The following is a 22,070-nucleotide window of genomic DNA, read 5'->3' as shown; positions in this document are numbered from 1 at the left end:
GGTCCCACAGTTGACAGTGCACGATGTCAAAGGAATTGTCCATAGAGCTCCGAGACAGGATTGTGTCGAGGCACAGATCTGGGGAACGGTACCAAAACATGTCCGCAGCATTGACGGTCCCTTAGAAAAACAGTGACCTCCATCATTCTTAAATGGAAGAAGTTTGAAACCACCAAGACTCTTCCTAGAGTCAATATATTGAAGGAACCGCAGGTAGCCTAGTGGTTAGAGTGTTGGGCCAGTAACCGAAAGGTAGCTGGATCGAATTCCCAAGTTGACAAGGTAAAATGCTGTTGTTCTGCCCTGAACAAGGCAGTTTAACCCACTGTTCCCCGGGCGCCGAAGACGTGCATGTCGATTATGGCCCCCGCAACTCTCTGATTCAGAGGGGTTGGGTTAAATGTGGGAGACACATTTCAGTTGAATGCGTTTAGTTGTATAAGATTCTCTGGTCTGATGAAACCAAGATTGAACATCTGGCCTGAAAGCCAATTGTCACATCTGGAGGAAGCCTGGCAGCATCAATCAATCTGTGGGGATGTTTTACAGCAGCAGGAGGGATCGAGGTGCAGAAATACGTTTCTGGAGACCTGCTCCTACAAGACAGTGACCCGAAGCACACAACCAAGTCAATGCAGGAGTGGCTTCGGGACAAGTCTGTCAGGTTGTCCTTGTTTGGCCCAGCCAGAGCATCTCTGGAGAGACCTGAAAATAGCTGTGGAGCAATGCTCCCCATTTAACCTGACAGAGCTTGAGAGGATCTGCAGAGAAGAATGGGAGAAACTCCCCAAATACAGGTGTGCCAAGTTTGAAGCGTCATACCCAAGAAGACTCGAGGCTGTAATCGCTGCCAAAGGTGCTTCAAAAAAAGGTTTTGAAATAAATGTGATATCAGTTTTAATTTTTTTCTGAATTTGCAAACATTTCTAAAAACCTGTTTTTGATTGTCGTTAGGGGGTATTGTGTGTAGATTGATGAGGGACATAAAAAAACAAAAAATACATTTTAGAATAAAGTAACAAAATTTGGAAAAAGCCAAGGGGTCTGAATACTTTCCAAATGCACTGCATATGTCATTTCTGCAGATATACCGGTAACCCGCTAAAATAAATTATTTGGGACATGCATGACAGTATGAGCATTCCAGTAGCTCCATTGACTGAGCGTGTCTGTCTGTCTGGTCTGGTCTGTCTGTCTGATATATTAAGAATCTCACACCAGCACAGACAGCAACTCCTCACATGAAGTAATCCAATTTTCTCCACTAGAAAGAAGCGTATGGGAGTGGGAGATGAGGAACAGGAGAAGCTCTATGATTCTCCAAGGCCAATTTTATTGCACCGACACACAGAACGGCAGCAGAATCCTAACAAGACAAGGCTATGAGTCACTGGCACAGGAGAAAAGCAAGAAGGTATGCAAATGCAGGAAACGGGGTCACCTTGAAGCGAGTGAACAAATGCTAGTGAGAGATTGTTGAAACGAGGACCTTGAGAAGAGAGGCGTATGTATGGCTGGATTGAGTTGGCTAGTAAGAAGAGTCTCACCTTGTATTTCTGCTGTAATTCCTCTGTGACTTCCTTCTCCACCTCCAGCACTTTCCTCTTCTCTGTAGCATCTTCGGCAACATCCAACTACACACACACACACAATATGTAAGTTAACAAACTCGCTAAGACCAAACTAAAATAAAACTCACAAATACACAGACCCATTTTATACATGGATATTTTGCGAGCCCACTGACTGTGTCTTACCTCCATCTCCATGCGTCCCATCCCCATGACATCATATTTAAGGATGATGGGCACAGGGTCGGTGCGTCCTGGGGGGAGAGAGACAGAGAGAGGGGGAGGTGAGGCTCTGACACTGGGACGAGGGGACAGCTCGGGGACAGCCTGCTTTTAGAGCACAGGGTGCTGGGGTTAGAGAATATTGCCTTGAAGTGCAAAGAGACCAGAAAAGCTACAGTGAACCAAACACCAGCCATTCTCACAGCTTACCATAGCCACCAGGCACGGCACAGCTTAAGTACCCTGACTACTTCTCAGCTGGGTTCTCTTTCTAGAAAGATACATCTAAATTGCTGCACTGATCCTAGTTCTAAGAGGTAACCAGCAGAGGCCATATGAGCAGTTCAGAGATGTCCATTTGGATAAGGGAGGGAGAGAGGACAAGGAAATGGAGGGATAAAGTATGCTGGACAAAAACGGAGAGGCAAGGGCAGGGTTTAAGCCTGTATCTGTCACAGTCTCTCTGTGTCTCCCTCCAGTCTCTACTACTGAGCGTAGCCTCTCTCTCCCCTCCCTCCTCCAGTACAGCAGTCCTGTTCAACAAGAACGCCAAGTTTACCAAGGACAATACTGCCAGAGGTGGCTGACGCAGCTGCTACAGATTACTGAGCAGAACACCACTGCGACAACATAGTACAGCCTCCCCATTACCCGGCTCTGAACTGCCCAGTGACTGACCCCACAACTCCCTGTACTGTCCCATAGGAGACCCAGCCTCTGCTCCCCCTCTACCCCAGGCCTCTCATCATGGCCCTGGCCTAACAGGCTCTCCCCCCTCTTTCCCTCAGTCTACTTAAGCCATGTTACGTAAGCTGTGAAAAGAGCTAGATCAGAAGGAAATCAACTTTAGAAAAATAAATAAACCAACCAAAAAACAACCAGAAAACAGAATGAAACAGAAAAAGATCAAAACTATGTTGGAGATTTGACACGTAATTGCTTAATCCACTCATAATCAGCCAAACGAAGCAGAGAGAGAGAGGAGAGAGGAGAGAGAGAGAGAGAGAGAGAGAGAGAGAGAGAGAGAGAGTAAATAAAGGACAAGCACTGAACTACAGCGGAGTGACGTCACAGGCCAGGAATCGCCATGGTGACATTGCAGGGGAGGGGATACTTACCTGAGAAAATAGGGTATGGGGTGGGGTTGGACAGACAGGGGTTCTCAAAACAAAAAAGGCACAAAACAGAATTTGGACTAGTCTGCTGCAGCAGTGGCTGTTGGTTGGCAGCCAGGTTCACAGTAATTCAGATAAGAGTCCAATCAGCACCTCAGTTTGGTTTCAGTTTTTTTTTTCTCTCTCCTTACTCAAGATTACGTTATTATCCTCTTGGTCGATTTTAGACTCAGTTTATACCCTTGGGCAAGAGCGATTATTAACATTTTAAAGATGCTTGTCTTTAGTTAACAGGGCTAGGAATTAACCAATCCACAATCGGAAACAAATAATGACTAACTATTATTTCCACATAGCACAACCTATTAGTGATTATAAACTGGGTGGTTCGAGCCCTGAATGCTGATTGGCTGAAAGCCGTGGTTATCAGACCTTATACCACGGGTATAACAAAATATTTATTTTACTGTTCTAATTACATTGGCAACCAGTTTATAATAGCAATAAGGCACCTTGGGGGTTTGTGGTATATGGCTAATATACCACGGCTAACAGTCGTAACTAAGAACAGCTCTTAGCCGTGGTATTTTTGCCATATACTACACCCCCTCGTGCCTTATTGCTTCATTCTAATCCACATGCCCCTTTACCTCACTAGTGAGGAGAATAGACTGTAGTCTCATTCTGAAACTAAAAGAGCAGGTTTGGTTTGCATCTTAAATCATGTGATAACTAATAATGTAGGGCAGTAGCGACATTAGCGGTCTGAACGCATAAAACCAGACATATTAAAAGGGGCTAGTGATAACAGTGACTATGGTCTTACGTGCCGACTGACTACAGTCTTCTATTGCAATGGAAGCCAGCGTGAGTCAGCATTGGCATAACAGGGCAGCAGCATAGGCTTACATACCTAATGTATTCATTAGTGCCAGAATACAGATATGAGACTAATTAATTCCTAGCCCATGGGGGGGGGGGGACCAACCCAAATTTAATTTGAATCCTCTCTGTTAACATCTGTCTGTTCTCTGAATTGTTCTTGTTCTCTGAATTGTTCTTGTATCATTGTTATGGTCACAGCCCAATGGTATAATCCTAATTCTTAAATTATAGCTGAATGTGGATCAAATAAGGGCCTGTCTGGACTCCAAACCCCACTACAGTGTCTGTCTGCCGGTTGGACACATTAAGGCGTGGTCTCATACTAACTCTTTCAGACAATTTATGATCTGAAAATGTGGTCGCGGCACCGTATGGCGGGGTGTGACACAATGGCCAAATTGAGCTCTGTACCACATCACTGTGCGCCACTCAAATTTTGTAACAATGTGGAGGGCTCCGTATAGCTCCGCATTGATATGATTGGTTGACAGTAGGTGGGAGGTCCTGTATAAAACACAAACTCACTTCCTTGACAACAGCTCTGCGCTGCTCCCTGAAGCGCAAGAAGTATCAACGCCCTGACTTCTGCAGAGGCCGTTTCACCATAAATGCTGCACAGTCAATGCGGACGTCCAAATGACAATGCAGCGCCTTTCACCCTAGGCGATCCGGAGCCTGCTGGTTTTGTTCTACCTGATAATTCATTGCACCCAGGTCGAAAATCAGTCCCTAATTAGAGGGGAACAATGAAAACACAGTGGAACTAGCGTCGAGGTCCAGAGTTGAGTTTGATGGACCTAGACTATTAGAGTGAATATTAAGCAGTCCAACCACAAGGGGGACTGCTTGAGACCAGCCCACAGACAGACAGACAGGCCACTGCAGTAAAGCTCTCCACCAATGGACCAGTTCACTGAGAACACGGGGAGGAGTCACAATCCAGGCACCTAATCTTCATGAAATACGATGTCTTTTTTTACGATTACAGAAGATGTCCCCAACTATAACCATCTTTAAAAACACAGTGACAATACCTTCAGCATTACCCATTCCAGTGGAAAACAAAGGGACCGAACAAAAAAAGTGTGCATCTAAATGACAGTGTGAATCACAAGGTAAAAAAATAATTTAAAAAACTGAAAACAAAATGAGAATGTTTGTAAGAGTAATGTAGATGTATATATGATAATATACAAGCAGCAGAATGAGTACTAATACTGAGAGAATTGAAAGCCTATATAGCATTGGTGCTCTGATGACGGGAAAACAACAAATAAAATAAATGAGGGAAAAAAATAAATAAAAATAAAAACAATTCAATCGGGGGGAAAAATAACATTTACCACTAAGTTTACCATCAGCACAACATGGGCAGGATCAAATCGCTGTAAAAAAGAAACACCAATTGGTTAAGCAGGAAGATTCGAGGCACATAGAGAAGGGCGGGTGGGGATGGGAGTTGGGGTGGGGATGAGAGTTGGGGTGGGGATGGGAGTTGGGGTGGGGATGGGAGTTGGGGTGGGGATGGGAGTTGGGGTGGGATTAAAGCCCTCCTCTCCTCTCTTCACTCTTGGCCCTCTGGGTGCTTACAGGGATCTCCTCTCACCACCACACTCTCTCACCCACCATCCCAGTCCTGGGTCATTCTACCCCAATATCCCATGGGTGCCTGGACCCCCTGTTCCTCTCTCCTGTACACCTATATCTGTGGTAAGTAACCCACAAGACCCCTCACTTTTCCTTCACCCTACCCCAAGAGCTAGAGCCAGCAGCTGGCTTCAATAACATCCCCATCAGATAAGGGCTCTGGTGGAGTTGAGTTGGACTCTGTTCTTCGGGGTAGGGGATGATAGTTTAAACAGCTGAATCTGAGGACAGATCCACTTGGAACAGGAGAACAGGGCGAGGTTCCCTGTCCGGCTGTCCTACAGATCATGCTTTTGCTTTAAATGTAGCATGTTAAAATATCTATCGCATCTGCTAGAGTAAAGAGGAATGACCATGCCTCATTTGATACGAGCATGCAACCAATCAGCTGCCCCTGACAACAGAACACCACTCGACACACAGCCACCATTCTCCCCTCTGTCAGCCTCACAGACAGATGTTTGTCTTGTCAAGCCTGGTTAGCCTAGATTCCCCCAAAACCCCTCACTGTCCCACTGTCAGCAAGCTCAGTTTGGGACATGCTTACCCCCAGGATGGTGAACATAGACAGAAAGTTACCTGAAAGAGTGGGCCACAGGGCTTTGAGCAGTGCTTAGAAGACTTGCTCTAGCACTAAGTGTGCAACAACAGGAAAATAACAGTCAAATGACTATTTAGAGTTGAATTTTAAGTACTCCATGGAGCATATGAAGGGTACTTGGAGTGTAGCACTGTAGTCTATACAGAGCACTGCTTAAATCCCCAGATGACTGACAGTCCAGGCAGGCAGGGTAGAACTTCTGGGACAGACATGCTGTGCAGGGGGGGGAGGCCAAAGGGAGAGGGATGATGGGTGTGTGTGACATTGGTGGACATGGGAGGGAGGGGCAGACACATTTTGGGTGCATGAGGGGGGAGTGAGGTTCTCCCTGTAAGTTTTCCCTAGGGCTCCCGTCCATGACTGACATACACAAATTCACACGTCTCAGTCCCACATGACAACCGCACGCATACATACAGTACACACTCACTCCACAGGTTTGAAGGTAAATACAGGCAGGTGGGGGAAAAGGGGGCTACTCTGCAAGCCATTCAAAAGACTGAGCCGTGGTCACAGCCAATCAGAACCCCCAACCATGGCAGCCACAGACACTCAAAGGGAAAAACACAAATCTAGACTTGGAGCTGGTGATTCTACAGGATGTGATGCAATCTTTGGTTACTAGGATCTACCTTGATTTTAATTGGATTTTGGTTGGGTTTTTCGTACTTGGAATCAAAGCACTGTACGTACTTGTGAGCAGATTGTGAAAAGTGAAATAATAGTTTAGTGATTTATAAAGACAAGAGGAAGCCGAGAGAGGCCAGTATTAGCCTACGTTGTAAAGGGGGGGGTGTTACATTGAGGTAAATTGTAGAGAGTGGGAGAAACACACACACGTATACACACACATACAGAGGGAATCCAACAAACCTTACCTAAAAAAGGGGCAAAAAGAACAAAAGAAGAAATAAGAACAGAGTCAATACAGTGAAAACTCAAAGCACAGGGGACACATTGCTATCAGGTCAAAAATGCTTCTGTTCTGACAGGAGGGGAGAGAACGAGTATAATCCTGTATTATTATTAGAATATGATCCCACAGATTCATTCTATAGCGATGTGATGGCGTGATATGGTGATTGTGTTATAAGTCCACTCCGGAGAAAAAGTAGATGACCATATTTGTCGGGTTCAGACACAGGACCATTCATATAGACAACAATTGGACATGCAGGCAGGCTAGTTGCCACAAACAAGACTCATCTACCCACAGAGCAGAGGCCACTGCTTACAGAACCACACTGTACTGACACCATGCAAACAGCAACACAAGATCTACACTCAACCAATTTAAATATTTGACATTAGAGTCATTTAGCAGACGCTCTTATCCAGAGCAAATTACGGGAGCAATTGGGGTTAACTGCCTTGCTCAAGGGCACTGATAGTCAGCTCAGGGATTCGAAACGGAAACCTTTCAGTTACTGGCCTAACGCTCTTAACCAAAATGGCTACCTGCCGCTTAGGTCATAAACCAGAAACGTTTACAGATTATCACCTCAAACACACAAATACAACCCCCTTTATTCGCTAGATTACTGACAATCAGACAGCAGGTCCATTTTTAAAATGCATATTTAAAAACAAAACACCCTGTCCTGTCTGTCTGTCTCAATCCTGTTATCAACGCATCAGTCATGGGTTGCCGCAGTGCTTTCACACACTCACAGACAGGTAGTTCCCAATGTGTCCTGTAGGAGGCAGTGTCCTGGACTGTAGGGCCTCTGACTGATAGCTGGTAACAGAGAAGTGGATTGAAAGCCCTACATGTCCATGAGCAGAGGAGAGGAGAGAGCGCAGAAATACCAGGAACCCCTGCCAACCTCCTTGCAACCAGCCCCTGGCATGAGTCTCAATGCACCATTCCTCATGGGACAGAGTTGAGACCATCAGCAGCAAGCAAGACGCCACGGCTGTGTCCTCTTCAAGGCCAGAGATGACGAGTCGTTGACACAAGTGTTAAAACCTCTTTAAAAAGCTTCTTAGCATATGAGAGCGTTGTTGGTATTACATTTACCGTGGCTGCTGTGTGTGTGGCATTACTCTGTGTGACTGTTGTGTTTAGCACAGTGCTGCCAAATGGGAGGGTGGGACAGATCCCCAGCTAGATGAGCCATGGATAAACACTACAGACAGAAAAGCAGACACTAACAGAATGCAGTGTGCCCTGCGCTACATACACTACTCGCCTCCCTTAAAACAAATAACCAGCTGACCTGACTGACGCATGTCTTAACTCAGTGCAGATCCTTATGTTGCACCAGAGGCTACTACTGCAGGGAGGCTGGCAGTCTACAGTTGCATAAGCAGCATTGTAACGGCATCCTCCTCTAAAAGCAAGTATAAAAACAAGGTTCTGTAACAAGAGCCTATTTATCCACTTAGGAAGACGTTAAGATGCAAATGTAGCATTCGACACAATGTTACAATCACCTGCTCAGGGTGTCAGACTGAGCAAGAGGACAAGTCCCCAGTAGTGTAAGGTTTTGAGAGGGAGAAGGCATCCAGGCACTGTGTCCTGGTTGAAAACAAGACAGTGTGTTAGGAGATAGAGAATGAGCAGACTGGGACGTTTCCCATTAGCGTGTTGTAATGCAGCCCAGATGCTTCCTGCTGGGTGGGGAGGAAAAGGCTGGTGTGACTAAGGGAACGGGGTGAACGAGAGGAATGATAGAGGGATGAGAAAAGTCTGGGTGAAAGACAGGTCTGGGTTGTGTAGCTAGCTCTGGGCAGAAACAAATGAGAGTGAAAGGGGTTGGATGAAGAGGTTAAGAAGAGGTTACTTCCCCTGGACTCAGACCCTGGCCCCATGAAGTAGACACACCCACTCTAAACCAATTCTCAATAGACGACATGGACCAACCAGCCTGCCAACTATGACATCATTCAAAGCTGAAGGAAAACACTACATAGGGCTCTACAGTGCGACCATTTTACTCGCATAGGCACCTAAAAATGTTGTTGTGCGACCTGGAACTTTCATTTCGAGGCACCAGTGCGCCTAGAAAAAATGTACGATTCTAGCTTAATAACCAAAAATATTTTGCATTGTGCTCCAAAATGTATTCGCGTGCGCCTACATGTTTACAACTTAGGCACACACGTGCTCCTTGTGAAAAAGGTCAGCGTAGAGACTTGCTATTCATTACCCGCTTATAGAGAGAGGGGAAGGAGAGGGAGAGCCGGGGAGACGTGAGATGGAGAGCCGGGGAGACGTGAGATGGAGAGCCGGGGAGACGTGAGATGGAGAGAGGGAGAGAAAGAGGACGGGTGCGAGTATGACAGAGGGGAGGGGCAGACACTGAGTGAGCGAGGGAAGAGAATGTAGCATAGCAGGCAGGAGTTGAGTGTAGAGAAGCCCGGGCGCTGCACCACTAGGACCAAGCAAATGAGGCTGTGAGCTGAGCTGAACGAGAGGTTGAGGTGGCCTAAGCCCCGCCCACACAAACACAGCTCTCTCCAGCCAGCCTATGCTGGCCTGCCAATCCCTGCCTATAGAAGAAAAACAGCATGGACCACAGCCAACAGCTCTGCATCCTGCACCGAGTGTTGCTGCTGCGTGAGGTTCTGAAGGCTGTTTTCAGACCAAGACAGTCCTACACACAGACACAGACATGAAAGCTTGTACTAGCACAGAAGCGCAGACAGATAACATGCAAACACGTGTTTGGGCTGTCTAATGAAAGTTCACCTGGACATTACAGGTCAAAGAGAGGAGGAACTGCAGAGACAGACACTGAGTGCATTGGCTGTACTGTCTTGTCTGTCACTATTAAACTCAGAGGCCTTTATGCTCAAACTCTTGCCAGCCAACTAAAAACATCTTCTGACATGAGCTGTGGTCAATCAGTGCACACAATATGCATCAATACAATTCATTCAAATAAGTTAATAGTGAATTACCATAGAAACCCTGAAATAACAGAAAACCAGTGTAACCCCTAAAGTAACGCAACCAGATTAGCTTTAAATGAATATAAATAAAGTGCTAGTTAACAGGGAGAGATCGATAACAGAAATGGAGGGAGTGAGATTAGCCGTTTTTAAATCTAACCAACATATTGACTGAGTACTGGGGAGGCATAGGTGATTATATATATGATTATAATATACATAGCTAGATACAGACCACATCAGTTATAGTAACTTTGCAATCGTCTACGAGCACATATCCAACCCTTCAGCGACTTGTATCACTGTACTAATCCCCACAGCTATGAAGCCCAGACATTCTAGAAACTGAGGTGAAATTCCAAACATGACACAGGTGTTCAAAGGCAAACTAACTTGACTCTTGATCAGTGGAACATCTGAGAATCAGACCTGGACTCTGTCTGCTACACACTTCACAGTGGAACATCTGAGAATCAGACCTGGACTCTGTCTGCTACACACTTCACAGTGGAACATCTGAGAATCAGACCTGGACTCTGTCTGCTACACACTTCACAGTGGAACCAAGCAGGGTACACACAGGCATTCCACCATCATACTGTCTTTTTTTGGAGGAGAATGAACAGGCAGCTCCCATTGGCTGAGGGCAGTGTGTCTCAAGGGAGCTTGTGAGCATCAGTGTGAGTGTGTGTGGGGTGGGCATGCATTCTTCATCCCCTTCAAAACATTTTTTGGGGTCAAATCTGCTCTAGGCTAAATGCATCATGGGAAGGGAACAGCAGTGGCGCAAAGAACAAACACCACCACCACCCCCCTCCTCCTCCTCCTCCTCCTCCCTCTGCCCCGCCCGTCCTGTCCCAGGGTGCATTACACTATCCTTTCTACACCTAGTTCTGGCGAAGACCAGGGCAAGACCGACAGGGACAACTGTACCGGGGTCATGCACTAAATACTCTGATCCTTGCCATCTACCAGAAGAGGAAGACAGAGATCAGAAAAAGTACAGAAAATAGAAAGGAAACAGTTGAAAAGAAAAAAAGTACAAAATAAAACCTGGAGAAAGGTGAGGCAAAGAGGAGGAGTACTGAGAGGAGAAGAGACGTATTAGCACACATTTGAGAAAGGAGTATGGAGCGAGAGAGAGGCGAGTGTCTTCTTACCCTGCATGGTTTTGCCCAGTCCTTGCCCCAGCTTCCAGCCATGTTTCTGAAGCAGCCGGTGCCCAATGTTATCCTGGCAGACAGAACAGAGGAGAAAAAGACCAAAAACATCCCAATAATAAGAAAAGCTTTTCCCGTGGGCACGGGTCACAAACACATACAGGACTACTACCAAATCATCACCATCTCCTCCACCATGTGACATCAGTGTCTTCCAGCACAGGGGGGAGGTGAGGAGGGAGGGGAGGGAGTGTGTAGTCTCTGAACTAACATCCTTATGGCCACACCGAGGGGTAGAGAAGGAGCCTACCCTAACAGGAACTGATTAAAGCTTACAAACTGGGGATGAAGCGTCCCATGTTCTACTCGTTGTTGTAACACAGAGAATATCAGCTGTCTGGGAGGTACGAGGGGAAGGAGGAAGAGGAGAAAGGAGACGGTAATATATGTATCACACGCTTATACATATATGAACCGCTATAGAGCGAGATCTACCGCACACAGGCAAATGGAACAAAAACAAGGAATGGGAATCTTGCGTTAACAGAAAGAGGACCAGAACCTCCAAGCTTGTTGTGATTCCATAACCAAGACAGAGGGGAGCGCCACGAAAAAAATGCAGCTGTCACGAGAGAATTACAACGAGAGAGGGGGAAAGAAAGAGAGAGAGAAAGTGCTAGGAGGGCCTTGGGTTACCATTACAAGGCCCAGGGTTGAGAGTGTGTATGACTGTGTAGGAGAGAGGAAGACATCAAGTGAGTGACTGAGACTTATAACGCTATGGGTCGGCAGTAAAAACAAAGTGAAAAGCAAGACTGTCGCACCACCACAAGCTACAGCACATCATCAAGCACAAAGAAAACAGAAACAATGACATTTAAAAAATACATTTTCAAATTTTAAAAAGTTGCATTTCAGTTGTGATTATAACTATTCCAAGCTTTTCTACTACCATTCACCAGGGTGCTGCAATCTACCAAAAACATACAAACCAACCCCCAAAAAAGGATATTTATAATCACAAAGAGAGTAGATGTCAAATTTCAAACAGAAAACCAAGTGGGAGGGATTGAAACCAAACAGTAAAACAGCATGCAGCTTTTTGTTAGAGTTGAACAAAAAGAGACGGTGTTAGTACTGGACTGTATATGATGATGCATATACAGAAGGGCAGGGTCAACAGAGGGCCAACGGACCAATGGTGTTAGTCTGAGATGGGCTCAAGCACAGAGGTGATGGTTGGACAGGGTCATAGTAGATCGTCTTGACAGAGAGAAAGCAGTGGAAGTGGATGGAGATGTCAGGGTGGTGGTGGGGTGGGTCAGTATGGGTTAGTGCATGTGGAAGGGGTAGTGGTTGTCACACACAGAACATGCTGCATATCTCCGCCCATCTGCCTTTGTCACAGAGATGGATTTTAATCAATTTTATCGAGTCCCTGTGGTATTTCAACCCAAACTAGTACCCCCCCTTCCCTCTGTATAACTAAGTAAACGCTCCCCGCTTGCTTATCATTAACTAAAATATCATTACCTAATTGGTTTCTTTTAAGTGTGTCACATAAAATATTGTTGAAATGGCAACTCCCCTCCAAAGCCACCGACAATCTCCCTCATATACAGGATTTGTTGTAGAGCCTTGCTGATAAAATACCCAAATATTTGTTTTCCTACCTTACCCCAGGGAAACGTTGAACTGCACCACTTCCTTGCTCTGTCTGGTTGTGTTTTTTTCTCCTTGTCTAATTCCAGACAGGAACACCCAGTAACAGAGCCTGGGAATGGGGGATATATGAGCTGTATCTGTGTCAGATATGCTGGAGAGGGATCGCATGTGTACTTATAATAACTGGGGATATACATCACCTAGCATGGTGTCACCATATAAACATGTTCATGCTGGTTGCTAGACACATCAAGTCAAAGCAGATATAAATAAAAGAGGGGCTGGGGGACTACAATTCCCATGATCCTCTGCAGCCTCGTCGCTCTGCACTGCAGATGGTGCTGCAGTGGGCTCCTCCCTGCTCTCATTGACAAAGAGATACTGGGGATGCTTTTAGTTCTAACCGCTGTAGCTGCCTGCAACAACCCACACTGAAACACAAGCACTGTCTGAGCAGAGTAGTAGTTGATCTAATAGCACCTCTCAGGGAAATCAAATGTAAGACAATAGTCTGTAACCCTCCCCCATAATGACTCTAGCTGCGTCTGTAAATTAGAATGAGGAAAACCAGGTGGGGCTGGTGATGGGGAGAAACTTCAGTCCAAAATGGCTGAGACTGATCGATGAGCCAATCAGAATGGACTGAGCAGAGTGTGAGGGCGGAGATGAGGCGCAGGCTGTGTGCTGAACAGCAGATGAATGAATGCACTAAATGAAGAAGAAAACAGACAGACGGACGATGAAAAGCAACGACGGCGAGTTCCAACAGCAGTGCAAGTGGAGTGAAGGCATTTCCATACGAACCTGGCTTTAAAATACTGGGCTGTCAAAAGAACAGTCACACGTGACACAATGTAAGAAACCGGCCAGTCACTAACGCTTTCAACTGCAATTTGTTTTCTAGTTTTTTCTTATTAAAAGAGCTAAAATCTTTATTTTGCCCTAAAAAAAATATAGAACACTGTACACAAAACAGAAATGTGGTAACTAGGCATGTCAATAAATTCAGTGATTTAATGATTACTGTTAATATAGGAGAAATAAAAAGAAAATGTTATCCAAACAAGAGAAATCCACACCGAGTGTTGGTAGGGAGGGTAATGTGCATTGTGCTGTCATTGACACAGTGCATGGGAGGGGGAGGTGGAGGGAGGGTAATGTGCATTGTGCTGTCATTGACACAGTGCATGGGAGGGGGAGGTGGAGGGAGGGTAATGTGCATTGTGCTGTCATTGACACAGTGCATGGGAGGGGGAGGTGGAGGGAGGGTAAAAACCAAATAGATGGGAGTGGGTGTAAAGGAAGGAAGAGGTATACAGGGGGCACCATACCAGGAACCTGTGTGCGTCTTCAAACCTAGTGATGCTGACGGTGTCATTTTCTGTGTGTGGTAGACACTGGCTGTGTGTGAGCCTCACACTGGGGTTCAGAAGCCCCTTGCGTTATACGGGAGGTTTTTAATAGGGATTACTGCACCATCAGTGTCTCAGGCCCACAGAACAGACAGCACGCTAATCCACTTAACCAGAAATTAATGTCCAAAAAAAAGATCAACCAAAACTTGGGTCATATTTAATATGATTATCTCTGTATGAGTGAGTGAGTAACTATGTGACAGTAGAAAACAGAGGGTGGCAGTCAGGCGTCACTCGCTCTCGTCCCCCTGTGGAATGTGTGTTTTTACAGGAGTCTTGTGGAGCCGGGTCTGTTGGACAGAGCAGGGGGGCAGCTCTCCTCTTCCTTGTAAAGCTCTATTTCCAGCGCCACTGTCCTTGGCGCTCTGTCTGTCTGCCTTGCACGCTCACATTCCTCCCTGCTGAGGCTCAGATAGGTGTGACTAAATGGAAACAACAGCCCCTGCATGGGCCTCAAGGGACTCAGGCCAAATAGAACAGACACCTTCCAATCATTGGATCCATTACAATCAATGACCTTAAAAACATCTAACTGACCTCGTCAGTCTGCCTCCTGCAGTGTTGGAGCTGGTGCTGAATAGAGATGGAGCCCTCGGCGGGGTCAGGGTTGTAAAGGGGACGAGTGACTGATGGCAGATGACCTTTCCCTTGGTAATCTTCCAGGGGTTCATTTTCCCAAATGAAGGCGGGGAGGTGGTGGGAGTGTAACACTAACACAGCACAGAGCAGAGAAAAGACACAGCTGGTGCCTGAGCAACAGCACAGTAGTCTGTGTATAATTGTGTGTTCCTCTAGGCTCTGTGTGTGTGTGTGTGTGTGTGTGTGTGTGTGTGTGTGTGTGTGTGTGTGTGTGTGTGTGTGTGTGTGTGTGTGTGTGTGTGTGTGTGTGTGTGTGTGTGTGTGTGTGTGTGTGTGTGTGTGTGTGTGTGTGTGTGTGTGTGTGTGCAATGTTGTTGCGCGTGTGGGTGGTAGTGAAAAAACACCTATCCAAGGTTGATCATTGCAAATACACCTACAGCTCTGTTGATACATGGATGTGAACAACAACAACATAGCCTTTAAGCAGTTGGTACATCGTCACAGTCTGTCAGACCCACCTCATGTTGATGATGTCAGCACCTGGACCCAGAGCAGAGAGACACCAAATGGCTGTTAGCACCCGGGGTCAGTGTGTTACTGCAGTCATACTGCACCATGAGAGTGTACTGTATGACCTTTGACCTGTCATAAATCCCTGGGCATGTGCATTTCCTTCTAATCTGACTGAGGTTTGATTCTAACTGAATATTGTTGCCAGTGGTGCTGTGATGTAGCAGACCCTGACTTGGTGCAGTGTCTCAGTAGCCAAAGGTAAAAGGCCGGAAAGCATCATGTGAAATGGCACGGTGTGAAATCAATCTTCTCTCTCGAGTTCGAGGCCAGCACAGTTTGTGCACAGGTGTTTTTTAAATCGAGTTTGCTCTTGTGTGTGTGAACGCGTGTTTGTGTGTGTCTGAGGCTGCCCACTGGATCTCTCTCTCAGGGTCAGGGATTTGGAGGAGGGAACAGGGGTAGGGGACATTGGAGAACAGGGAGAGGGGAGGTGAAAAGGTGTTGTGATTAGGACAGAATGTGAGAGAGCTAGTACCGAATGATACCCAGTTTACACATGCAATGCAAAAAAACATCGTTAGAGAAAGAGCGAGAGAACAGAGGGGAAAGACAGAGAGAGAAAACGGATCCCAGTAAAGTACCACAGACCTCTAGCTGCCTACAGATCAGAACACACACACACACACACACACACACGAGTGGCAGGGGAGGGGCACAGAGAGGTGCGGGAGCTGCACACACATCCAGCTCCGTGACGTGAGACACGCTGACAACTGTCACTGCCCCCGTCATCCCAGAGCCATGACACTGCTGCTGGAGTGGGAGGGGGGGTGGGGTGGGGTGGGGTGTGGGGGGGGGGGGTCAGCTGATGTTGGTGAGTGTGTTACAGCCTTTTGAAAATCAGACAAACCTAAGTGGAACTGTGAACTTTCAAAGCTGATCAACTGCAATTTCACTGAAATTAAAAGTTTGGTGTGTGTGTGTGTAATACGCATTATGTGAGCGCATGCGTCTGTGGTTGTAGTGACAGTCCTCTCTCTCTCCACGTGTGTCAGGAGCTGTAGTGCTACAGCCCGGCTCTCAGCACCCCTCCATAGACAATAGCGCAGGAGCAACAGAGCCACTTTACCCAGGCAGGCAGGCCACCTCTCCTGCTCTCCTCTCCACTCCTCTCTACCGCCCACCCACAGTGGGCTCCTGAGCCAGTGAGTGGGTTGGTGTTACGTGGCTCAGCTTAGTTTGGTCAATCCGCCCACCATGATATATGAGTCATATGAAGACCTATGGAGAAATGGTTAGGGCCAGACAGGAGTTTCTCCCTCACATTTCATAAAGGAAGCCTTTTTAGCATGGCTTAGTAATGCTTTCAGAGCAGCAGGACAACAGGAGAAGGACAGACTGACCTTTCTGTTACCGCTGTTGTTACTGCTGCTGCCTATGTGCCTCACAACAGAACAGACACAGGATTATTTACACCAGAGTGCCTGGCTGCATAATTTGGCTTTGTTACAGCTACATGCTTAAGGCTAGCTCTCAACGTCTAGAGGTATAGTTGTGTGGGCGTGTGGCATTTCGATGTAGACTGGCTGTATATAGTTTAAAACAAAAGCCTAAAAACCCTCCTCGTACCTACTTGTAAGTAAAGCTTTATTTATCAATGTAGCTGGAACTCTCGCCATGAACTCTCAATGCAGCTGGGCTAAGATACTGTTCTGCTGTGCCTTGAGATGCTCAGAATCAGATCAATAGTTGCAGTCAGAGGACATCCACTATGCCCTGAGGAGGAGAGGGGATAGAGGTTGTGGAGACAAGAGTGGAGTTCAGGCCTGCTCTTCGTGGTGCTTCAGAGAGAGAGAGACACGGAGAGAAAGGGGGAGGGAGAGATGGAAGGGGGGAGTGAGAGAAAAGAGCTGCCTGCGATATTATCCATGTGCCTCGTCAGCGAAAAATGCAGTCCCAGTTGCACAAGCACCATGCCAGCACAGAATGACAGAGGGTACTGAACACCGAATCACTGTGTCGTAGAGAGAGAGAGAAGGAATTGTTTGAACATAGGTGCATGAAAAGAACAGAGGAGATGGATTGAGAGAGAGCAGAAAGACGTAGAGCGATGTGAAGACAGAAAGACAGTAAGAGAAGCGTTACAAGGAAACCCTAAAAGATGGGAGTAGGAAAGCAGAGCGTGCAAATACAAACCGGGTCATTGCTGCTTAGCTAATAGGGGCCAATTCGCTGCAGGAGAGAAATGTCGAACACCCCAAGTTGTGTACAATCCTGTAATGTTCTGAGATAACGGTCCTATATACACACAAACACAGAGTACACAAACTCCACACACACAAATACTAAACACACACTTCCATCTCCAAGCCTACACCTCTTCTGTTCTCTTCTCTTGATGTGGAGTGGATAAGGCACTGAGTCCCTTTCCTTTACCAAATCAGGTCAGAGCAGAACAATCAGACCACATCTGATTCCCCTGTACCCCCCCCCCCCCAGTGTGTGTGTATGTGTTGTGAACATGTATGCGAGTATGCAATTGTGTGCTACGCTTCTAATCTTGTTAGCCCAGAGAGTATTAGATTAGATTTTATTCATGAACAGGACCCCTCATGAGTATGTCCATCTCATGATAGTGTTTCAGTGACTAGGGTACTAGCAAGCCACAATTAACTATGGGAGAGTGTGTGTGTGCGCGTGTTGTAGAGGGGGCTAGAGAGGTTTGTACAAATGGCCTTTATTGCTAAATAGCCACGGTGTAATTTAGCACCGAGGGCAAGGGAGGCAAACAGGGATGAGCAATCTTCCACCACTAAACTCATGGACCTCACGCTTCCCTAGAGGACATACACAAACACCATTTTACTGTACACTGCCCTTTTAACAGAGTGATTGGAAGGTATTTAAACTATAGACTGGTAACAGTGCCTTGTCCACTCCACTCTAACAATCTGGTGAACTAGTGCCTGGATGACTGAAAACGGGCTAAAAAAGACACACGCACATTCAGAGTTAAGATCTACAATTAAAGTCAAATATAATAATGAATAATAATGAAAAGATAATCCTGTTCATCCAGCTAAGAGCTATCACACAGGAAATGGCACAGGAAGCAGAGGGCTTGGATAGGGAGGGGGTATACAGTGATTCTACTGATTGGGTAGGGAGAATGGGTTGTCAAGGGAACACTGGACGTGTATCACACAGGCAGTACAGGGTGAAGGAAGGGGACAAGGCTCTTATTCCTCTCTCTCTGGACAAATCATCCATTCTCTCACACACACAGTTTCAAGTTGGGCTTGTCCTAAAGGGTGCAGGGGTGAAGGATGCGGCCTTACCGATTCTATGGGCTTGTCCAGGGACGCCTGCTCCAGCTCCAACTGGCCCTCTTCATACTGGTCAAAGTGATTTCCCCCCTAGGAGAGAAGACATGGGGACAGAGGGTTAGACACCAGACAGCTAACACACAAAGAGACAGAGAGAGACAGCGCGAGAGAGACAGCGCGCGCGAGAGACTGCGAGAGAGAGAGAGACAGCGCGAGAGAGAGACAGCGCGAGAGAGAGACAGAGAGAGACAGCGCGAGAGAGAGAGAGAGAGAGAGACAGCGAGAGAGAGAGAGAGAGAGAGACAGCGCGAGAGAGAGAGAGAGAGAGAGAGAGAGAGAGAGAGAGAGAGAGAGAGAGAGAGAGAGAGAGAGAGACAGCGCGAGAGAGAGAGAGACAGCGCGAGAGAGAGACAGCGCGAGAGAGAGACAGCGAGAGAGAGAGAGAGAGAGACAGCGCGAGAGAGAGAGAGAGACACAGCGAGAGAGAGAGAGAGACAGCGCGCGAGAGAGAGAGAGACAGCGTGCGAGAGAGAGAGAGACAGCGCGCGAGAGAGAGAGAGACAGCGCGCGAGAGAGAGAGAGACAGAGCACGAGAGAGAGAGAGAGAGAGAGATAGCGAGAGAGAGAGAGAGACAGCGCGCGAGAGAGAGAGAGAGACAGCGCGAAAGAGAGAGAGACAGCGCGCGAAAGAGAGAGACAGTGCGAGACAGAGAGAGAGAGATAGCGAGAGAGAGACAGCGCGAGAGAGACAGCGCGAGAGAGACAGCGCGAGAGAGACAGCGAGAGAGACAGCGAGAGAGAGACAGAGAGAGAGAGACAGAGAGAGAGACAGCGAGAGAGAGAGACAGCAGTGAAAAGCCAGAGGGAACAACAACCAGAGGAAAATGGAACAGTCTGCAAAAGAGAAACTCCTGTTTCTTTGTTCCCTTAATGGAAGTGAAACCATTTCACCTCCCAAGAGGCTAAAACATTTAAAAATTACCCAGAAACCACACAATCAAAAGGGGATGAAATGGACATGTTAAAACACATATAGATGCCTACCAAAGACACATATTAATGCACGCACGCACACTGTTGAGATAAGGTTCTTTACTGCCTAAGTTTGACAGTTGAAGAGCACCATATCTTACAAGACAGATGGAAACCTAACGTTCACCCTGAGTGGTTAAGCCGGTTACAGTGGTACAGAATAATAGGCTAGAGTGTGTGTGTGTAGCTAGATTACCACAACATTTCAAATGCCATGAGGACAGTGCAGAGATCTAACCCATTTCATTTCACTTCACTGTCTGCAATGAGGGGGAACAAATTGGAGAGCTAGAATTAATTGAATTATTTGTGTTTTTCAGGGCAGACGGATGCAAAAACGATGCATCCCATTTGTATGAGACAGGGTCCTTGACCTGAGGACGACATCACGAGACGAGTAATGAGCGTGTCACTCCTTCCACTAGGTGGGTATTCTATACAGTCTCTGTTCCCAGACAAGACACATTACCCCTCAAAGCAGAGGCAGCAGAATGGCACGTGAAGGTCACCTTGGAAAGCAGACGCGATTCCTCTCTGACCTTCAACCTGCTGAGACTGAATGACTGGAAGACACGTGGCAATGTTCTTTCAATGTGTTCAATTAGACTGACTGATAGCCACTGTTCCAGTGTGTTCAATAACACAGAGATCCGGAGCCCCATATCCCTTTGCTCCGAGTCTATTTGAGGCTTGGGTCGTGCTGCGGTACTGACTTTATCAAATGGTTTTAGACGACTGAGGTGGGGCTATACGCTGACCTTTTGTTACGAGGAGCATGTGTGCGCCTAAGTTGAACAATGTTGGCGCACCCAGAGAAATTTAGAAACACAATGACAAATATTTGAGTAAAACCGCATCACTGTAGAGCCCTGTGGGGCTTATTGAGTTGAACACAGAACCTCAGAGGAGCCATTTCTATTACCTTTTCATTCAAGCCGAAGTGGGTTAGAACCTGCGGGACGTCTTCTGAGGAGCTCTGAAGTTTATAGAGGCGGCCGCCAGCAGCAGTGACTGTCTACTCACCTACTGAGTCTACTACCGCTTCATCTTTCCAACTGGGGGATCCACTGAAGAACACAGATACTAGCCTAACCACAACAGATCACGGTATTGTAGCTCAAACCTTCAGTGCAAATCCAGGATTAAATTCAAACGGATCACCTGTTCCCTTATTTCTATCCAGACAACATGATCTATACCACAGTAAAGCTTTACATGAGATACAAGGATGACACTAGCCTGACCGATTTAAAACGGGTACAAACAACCCTCAAACCGGTGTCCGAGCCCATATTAAAACGGGTACAAACAACCCTCAAACCGCTGTCCGAGCCCATATTAAAACGGGTACAAACAACCCTCAAACCGCTGTCCGAGCGAGCCCATATTAAAACGGGTACAAACAACCCTCAAACCGCTGTCCGAGCCCATATTAAAACGGGTACAAACAGCCCTCGAACCGCTGTCCGAGCCCATATTAAAACGGGTACAAACAACCCTCAAACCGCTGTCCGAGCCCATATTAAAACGGGTACAAACAGCCCTCGAACCGCTGTCCGAGCCCATATTAAAACGGGTACAAACAACCCTCAAACCGCTGTCCGAGCGAGCCCATATTAAAACGGGTACAAACAACCCTCAAACCGCTGTCCGAGCCCATATTAAAACGGGTACAAACAGCCCTCAAACCGCTGTCCGAGCCCATATTAAAACGGGTACAAACAACCCTCAAACCGCTGTCCGAGCGAGCCCATATTAAAACGGGTACAAACAACCCTCAAACCGCTGTCCGAGCGAGCCCATATTAAAACGGGTACAAACAACCCTCAAACCGCTGTCCGAGCGAGCCCATATTAAAACGGGTACAAACAACCCTCAAACCGCTGTCCGAGCGAGCCCATATTAAAACGGGTACAAACAGCCCTCAAACCGCTGTCCGAGCCCATATTAAAACGGGTACAAACAACCCTCAAACCGCTGTCCGAGCCCATATTAAAACGGGTACAAACAACCCTCAAACCGCTGTCCGAGCCCATATTAAAACGGGTACAAACAACCCTCAAACCGCTGTCCGAGCCCATATTAAAACGGGTACAAACAGCCCTCAAACCGCTGTCCGAGCCCATATTAAAACGGGTACAAACAACCCTCAAACCGCTGTCCGAGCCCATATTAAAACGGGTACAAACAACCCTCAAACCGCTGTCCGAGCGAGCCCATATTAAAACGGGTACAAACAACCCTCAAACCGGTGTCCGAGCCCATATTAAAACGGGTACAAACAACCCTCAAACCGCTGTCCGAGCGAGCCCATATTAAAACGGGTACAAACAACCCTCAAACCGCTGTCCGAGCGAGCCCATATTAAAACGGGTACAAACAACCCTCAAACCGGTGTCCGAGCCCATATTAAAACGGGTACAAACAACCCTCAAACCAGTG

General features: G+C 46.9%; 1 protein-coding gene across 1 annotated transcript in view; it reads right to left on the bottom strand.

Annotated features, from left to right (window-relative positions):
• LOC123998768 (G patch domain-containing protein 8-like) overlaps window positions 1–22,070 on the bottom strand; it is a 36,839-nt gene that overhangs the window by 6,782 nt on the left and 7,987 nt on the right. The window contains 4 exon segments of the mRNA XM_046303902.1: window positions 1,548–1,634; window positions 1,758–1,825; window positions 11,099–11,171; window positions 18,609–18,686. Of these exon segments, the coding sequence (XP_046159858.1) occupies window positions 1,548–1,634; window positions 1,758–1,825; window positions 11,099–11,171; window positions 18,609–18,686 (306 nt within the window).

The sequence above is a fragment of the Oncorhynchus gorbuscha genome, linkage group LG16 (assembly GCF_021184085.1).
Source record: "Oncorhynchus gorbuscha isolate QuinsamMale2020 ecotype Even-year linkage group LG16, OgorEven_v1.0, whole genome shotgun sequence".
NCBI lineage: Eukaryota > Metazoa > Chordata > Actinopteri > Salmoniformes > Salmonidae > Oncorhynchus > Oncorhynchus gorbuscha.
Note: the sequence above shows the minus strand (reverse complement) of the source record. Positions and strands in the feature narration are given on the sequence as shown.